The following is a 5,507-nucleotide window of genomic DNA, read 5'->3' as shown; positions in this document are numbered from 1 at the left end:
TATTCACTTAAAAAATATGCATAAAAGAGACTATAAAAAATGACCTGGAAAATCAGAAATAAAGCCTATATTCTGACTTGAAATGAAATGAAAACTTATATTTAGATATCAATAACACAATGGATGGATTAAACAATAAGTTAGAAACAGTTGAAAAGAGAGTTAGTGAACTATGGAAAAGAGCTGGAGAAATTATTCATAGTATTGAATGGAGACATGGAAAATAGAAAGTATGACAGAGAAGTTGAGCAATATGGAAGGCAGAACGAACACATGGAGGAAAGACAATATTTGAAGTGATTGTGGATTATAATTTTCCAAACATGATGAAAGCCATGAATTCACAGCTATAGGGAGACCCACATATACTAAGCAGACCAAAAAATTCCACATCTAGACATGTCTTTACGTGACACTACAAAATACCAAAGACCGAGAGAAGTAGTAAGAATAGTCAGAGAGAAAGTATCACCTACAAAAAGACATGTTGGCTGACAACAGACTTTGCAACAACAAGGGAAACCCGGACAATAGAATAATATATTCAGACTGATTAACATATTGTCAAAATAGAATTTTGTCCCTGGAAAGGTATTTTTTCCAAGAACAAGGGCTAAAGAAAGACATCTTCAGAGAAGCAAACAATGAGAGAATTTACAACCAATGGTATTTAACTAAATGAACTTCTAAAAGATATAATTCAAGAAGAAGAAAAATTATCCCAGTAGAAAGGTCAGAAATATAAGCAGGAATGATAAATAGAAATACCTGACAAACACGAAGGTTAAACTGAGGTAAATGGAAGCAATATGATTTATAACAAGAATAATAATAAAGTACAAGTACAAATTGAAACCAAATCAGGTACCAAGGGAACCCTCAACTTTAGAAGTGACTGTAAACGCACAAATCCGGTGTGCTTGAATTCTTCCATTCAGGGAGACTTCAATATTTGCTAAGGCAGCTCTTTCTATCAACTTAAAATGTTCTTGCATATGGTGGTTTCCACCCACTGGTCCTGCTTTCGTCCTTATGGGCATGTCGAACAGATTAAATCCAATCTCTCTTCTACAGGATTAAGCCCTTCGAATATTTGATAGTACCTATCATATATGAGGATACTTCCAAAAGTTTGTGGAAAAATAGAATTAAAAGATAATCCAAATCTTTCCATGAACTTTTTGAAGTACCCTCGTATACTGGCCAAGTTTAACATCTCCAGTTTCTTCAACCATTCCTCCTATGACACACATTCACATTCTCTCACTATCCCGGTCATTCTTGTCTGAAATTCTTCTGCCTACAAGTCATTCATAAGTGAACATAATTACTTCCAAAAAGTCTAATTACAACATTATCACCAATTTTTACCTAGATTCTACTCCTATTAATGTAATCTCAAATTGCAGTTTTCTGGTTTTTACTTGATAGCTTTATATAAACTAGCCCTACGTATACATTTTTGCTGTTAATAGGTAAATCTCTCCCAAATTATATTGAGGCAGTAAACTTACTCCAATCCCCATACCAGCCAGCCAACAACAACAAAAAATCTCTTTCAACTGGGCCCATTGTGCCAATCCACTCAGATCATTTAGGATCTTGATTATATTTCTAGCTGATTGACTAACCCCTCAAATTTTAAATTTGTATATTACATAACAAACATACCTTCCAGATATTCATAGAAGTTTTTGTTAAAGTATTGACCAGGACAAGGTTAAGATCACAGCCCTTATCATATCCCTTTAGAGAGGATCATTTAAACAATTACTTTTACCATATTTCTCCTTCTTCAAGATATTATGAAAGACTCTCAAATATCTTGAGGCCCAGATATACTATGTTTATCACATTTTCATGACCTAAGAGTTCCATAATCCTATCAAAAACTGAGATTTAATTTGAAAACTATTAGAACACTATGTAAGGAATTCAAGAGGTCATTTCTAATCCTCACATTTGTTTAACTGGTGACCTGCAAGTCAGCAACTTCTCTGAGCATCAGCTACTTCACTTGACAAAGACTAACTGTCTACCCACTACCCATCTTTCCTTTCATAATAAAACAATCCCTTTACTTGAGGTGGCAAAGTACCCACTAAAAAAAAAAATGCTTTGGGCCGGCCCCGTGGCGCACTGGAGAGTACGCCGCTTGGGAGTGCGAACAATCCCTTTACTTGAGGTGGCAAAGTACCCACTAAAAAAAAAAATGCTTTGGGCCGGCCCAGTGGCGCACTGGAGAGTACGCCGCTTGGGAGTGCGACGGCACTCCCACCGAGGGTTCGGATCCCATGTGGAGACCAGTTCCCGCTCACTGGCTGAGCGCAACACCGAGGGTTGCGATCCCGTCGCCGGTCAGTAAAAAAGACAAAAAAAGAAAAAAAAAAAAAAATGCTTTCTAGCCTCCCCTCCAACTAGGATATAAACAAGTTGTTGGGTCTCAGCAAGGTTTACTTTGTGTCAGGTACCCTGTTTGTCCTTCCCATCTTTACTTCCTGCCTGGAACTTGAATATTATGTTTAGAGCTCCAGTAGCCATCTTAGACCATAAGGTGACTTTTAGGATAGAAACCAGGCACTAAGGATGACATAGAAGAAAAATGGAAGGAGCCTAGATTATTAACAATTTCATCAAGCACCATACAGCCTTAGACAGCTTACCTCCACACATCTTGCAAGGGCGTGTGGGGGGATGGAACAATAAACCTCCGTGTTGTTTAGTCCACTATTATTTAGGCTTTCTGCTATATACAACTGAACCTAATCCTAGAACATCTTGAGACCTTTGCCAATACCATGACAAATACAAGGGGTCAGCAAACTTCTTCTGTAAAGGGCCAAATAGTAAACATTTAAGGCTTTGCAGGCCCTATGGTCTTTGCCACAACTACTCAGCTTTGCTGTTGTAGCCCAAAAGTAGCCATAGACAATACATAAATGAATGAAGTGAGCTATGTTCGAATAAAACCTTATTTATAAAAACAAGCAGCAGGTCAGATTTCAACTACAAGCTATAGTTTGCTGACCCCTGATCTACAGAAACAAATAAAAATAAGACCTTTTCAATTGCTTGAGAACTTAATTTCCTTGTCAATGATTAAGATTAGTTAACTCAGAAGAAACAGAAGTAGCAGGCATGAATAATAAACAAATCTGGTTTCTTAATCAATCAAAAGATAGTCCTATTACTTTTATACACTACTTATAGGAAGGAATATAAAATGTAACATTTCTGAGAGAAACTTGGCATGATGTATCACAATATGTAATATGTTACATATTTTTTTTACTGAAATTCTACTTCTAGAAATTTAATCCTAGTGAAAACCATAGAATTGCACAGCTATATCTACAAAAATGTAGAATTTGTAATGACATGAGTAATTATCTATAATATTGATTAGTAAAAATGCCGTAATGTAAAAGTATGAGCAGTATGATCCCAATTTTAAGACTACATAGATACAGACAACCAAACAGATGTATACCAAAATGTTAAACTCTGGTTTTCAACTATCTTTGCACTTTTATGTATTTCCTAAATTTCTTAAAATAAACATGATTTTACACACAGACACATTTCCTATATATCATAAATAAAAAATTTTTTAAGTTGGCCATCTCTAATTATTATAATTTGGTCAAACAAGATATAATATAGGTTATAAATCACAAGCTTAGGAATTTTTTAAATAGTATGAAAATACCACAACAAATCCCAAATGAAGAAAATTCAGACTAATTTCTCCTTGGAAGCAAATATTGCTTACATACTATACCTGGACAAGAAATGCTTCAGGGTCCCTTTGTGTTCCTTTTATTCCTAGGAGGGTAGAGAAAATCACTTTGATGTTGAAGTCTTCTCCCACTTCCACAGCAAGTCCTTTTTGCTTTTCAGCAGCAATAAATGCACTCAGAAGTCTAGAATACTCTTTGAGATTAGTGTAGGAGAATTTATGTAGGGGAGTTAAACTATATAAAGTCCATTGTTTATGCAGAAGAAATGCAACCTTTTGAGGATCAACATCTTCCTGAAAAAAAATCAAGACAAAAGAAGTTTAAGAATTAGGAAACATGGGCCGGCCCGGTGGCGCAATGGGTAGTGCGCCGCTTGGGAAGCGCGGTGGCGCTCCCGCCCGAGGGTTCGGATCCCACATACGGACCGGCTCCCGCTCACTGGCTGAGCGAGGCACGGGAGCAACGCCGAGGTTTGCAATCCCGTTGCCGGTCCCTGGTCCGGTACGGGGGCAACACTGAGGGTTGCGATCCGTTGCCGGACACGGAAAAAGACAAAAGACAAAAAAATAAAAAATAAAAAATAAAGAAATTAAACAAATTCTAAGTATAAAAATTTTTAAACCCACAATCAAAAGCTTAACATTAAAAAATCTCTAAATTCGGGCCGGCCCGGTGGCGCACTGGGTAGTGCGCCGCTTGGGAAGCGCGGTGGCGCTCCCGCCCGAGGGTTCGGATCCCACATACGGACCGGCTCCCGCTCACTGGCTTGGTCAGGTACGGGGGCAACACTGAGGGTTGCGATCCGTTGCCGGACACAGAAAAAGACAAAAGACAAAAAAAAAAAAAGAATTAGGAAACATTATTAAATACGAATTTAATCATAGTATTTTAGAGATTTAATATAAATCTATTACTAGGTACCTGATCTTTGCACTCCAGCCAAACTGGAGTTTGCAGGACTTTTTGCAGCTCCTTGAACTGACCTTTGCATTGCTGTACCTTCCCTTTAGAATGCTCTTCTCCTGGGGGTTCACATGGCATGTTCCTTCACTTCATTCAGGTCTCTGCCCCAATGTCAGCTAAGAGGCCACCCTATATAAAGCAGCACTTGCACCCACTCCAACTTTGTCACTCTAAATCTCCTTACCCTGTTTCATTTTTCTTCACAGCATTTATTACTACCTGACATTATATATTGGTCTAAATTTCTATCTTGTCTTCTCTACTAGGGTATAAGTTTGATGAGAGCAGGGATTTTGCCTGTTATGTTCACTTTAGAATCTAGAACAATGCCATTTAGAACAAATATTCAATAAATATTTAATAGATGAACATTTAGGTTTCACTTTTAGAAACTTCAAATTATAGATCTTGAAAATAGTAACTATTCCTGAAGTATCTAGTTTGATTACCTTTAATTAAGTAATTTTAAAAATTGCGTGGCAAGGGCCGGCCCATGGCTCACTTGGGAGAGTGTGATGCTGACAACACCAAGTCAAGGGTTAAGATCCCCTTACCGGTCATCTTTTAAAAAAAAGAAAAAAAAAGTTGTTTGGCAGTAAATTCACTCTATGACACAATGCCTAATTCAATCAATTAGATAAAAAGATACTTGGGAGTATTTTTTGCCATGCTCTACTGGAACTTCACGTACCATCAAAACAAAAACATTTGTATTGGGGCTGGCCTGTTAGCTCAGTTGGTTAAAGCATGGTGCTGACAACTCCAAGGTTCAGCGATCTATCACTGTGCCTGCTAGCTACCACC

General features: G+C 37.5%; 1 protein-coding gene across 1 annotated transcript in view; it reads right to left on the bottom strand.

Annotated features, from left to right (window-relative positions):
- CENPL (centromere protein L) overlaps positions 1-4,781 on the bottom strand; it is an 8,470-nt gene extending 3,689 nt beyond the window's left edge. The window contains exons 1-2 of the mRNA XM_008563280.1: positions 4,662-4,781; positions 3,782-4,033 (exon numbers count right to left, since the gene is read on the bottom strand). Of these exons, the coding sequence (XP_008561502.1) occupies positions 3,782-4,033; positions 4,662-4,781 (372 nt within the window). The remainder of the gene's footprint in view (positions 1-3,781; positions 4,034-4,661) is intronic.
- Between the last annotated feature and the right edge of the window lie 726 nt (positions 4,782-5,507).

Source organism: Galeopterus variegatus, unplaced genomic scaffold, assembly GCF_000696425.1.
Source record: "Galeopterus variegatus unplaced genomic scaffold, G_variegatus-3.0.2 Scaffold13084, whole genome shotgun sequence".
In the NCBI taxonomy this organism is placed as follows: domain Eukaryota; kingdom Metazoa; phylum Chordata; class Mammalia; order Dermoptera; family Cynocephalidae; genus Galeopterus; species Galeopterus variegatus.
Note: the sequence above shows the minus strand (reverse complement) of the source record. Positions and strands in the feature narration are given on the sequence as shown.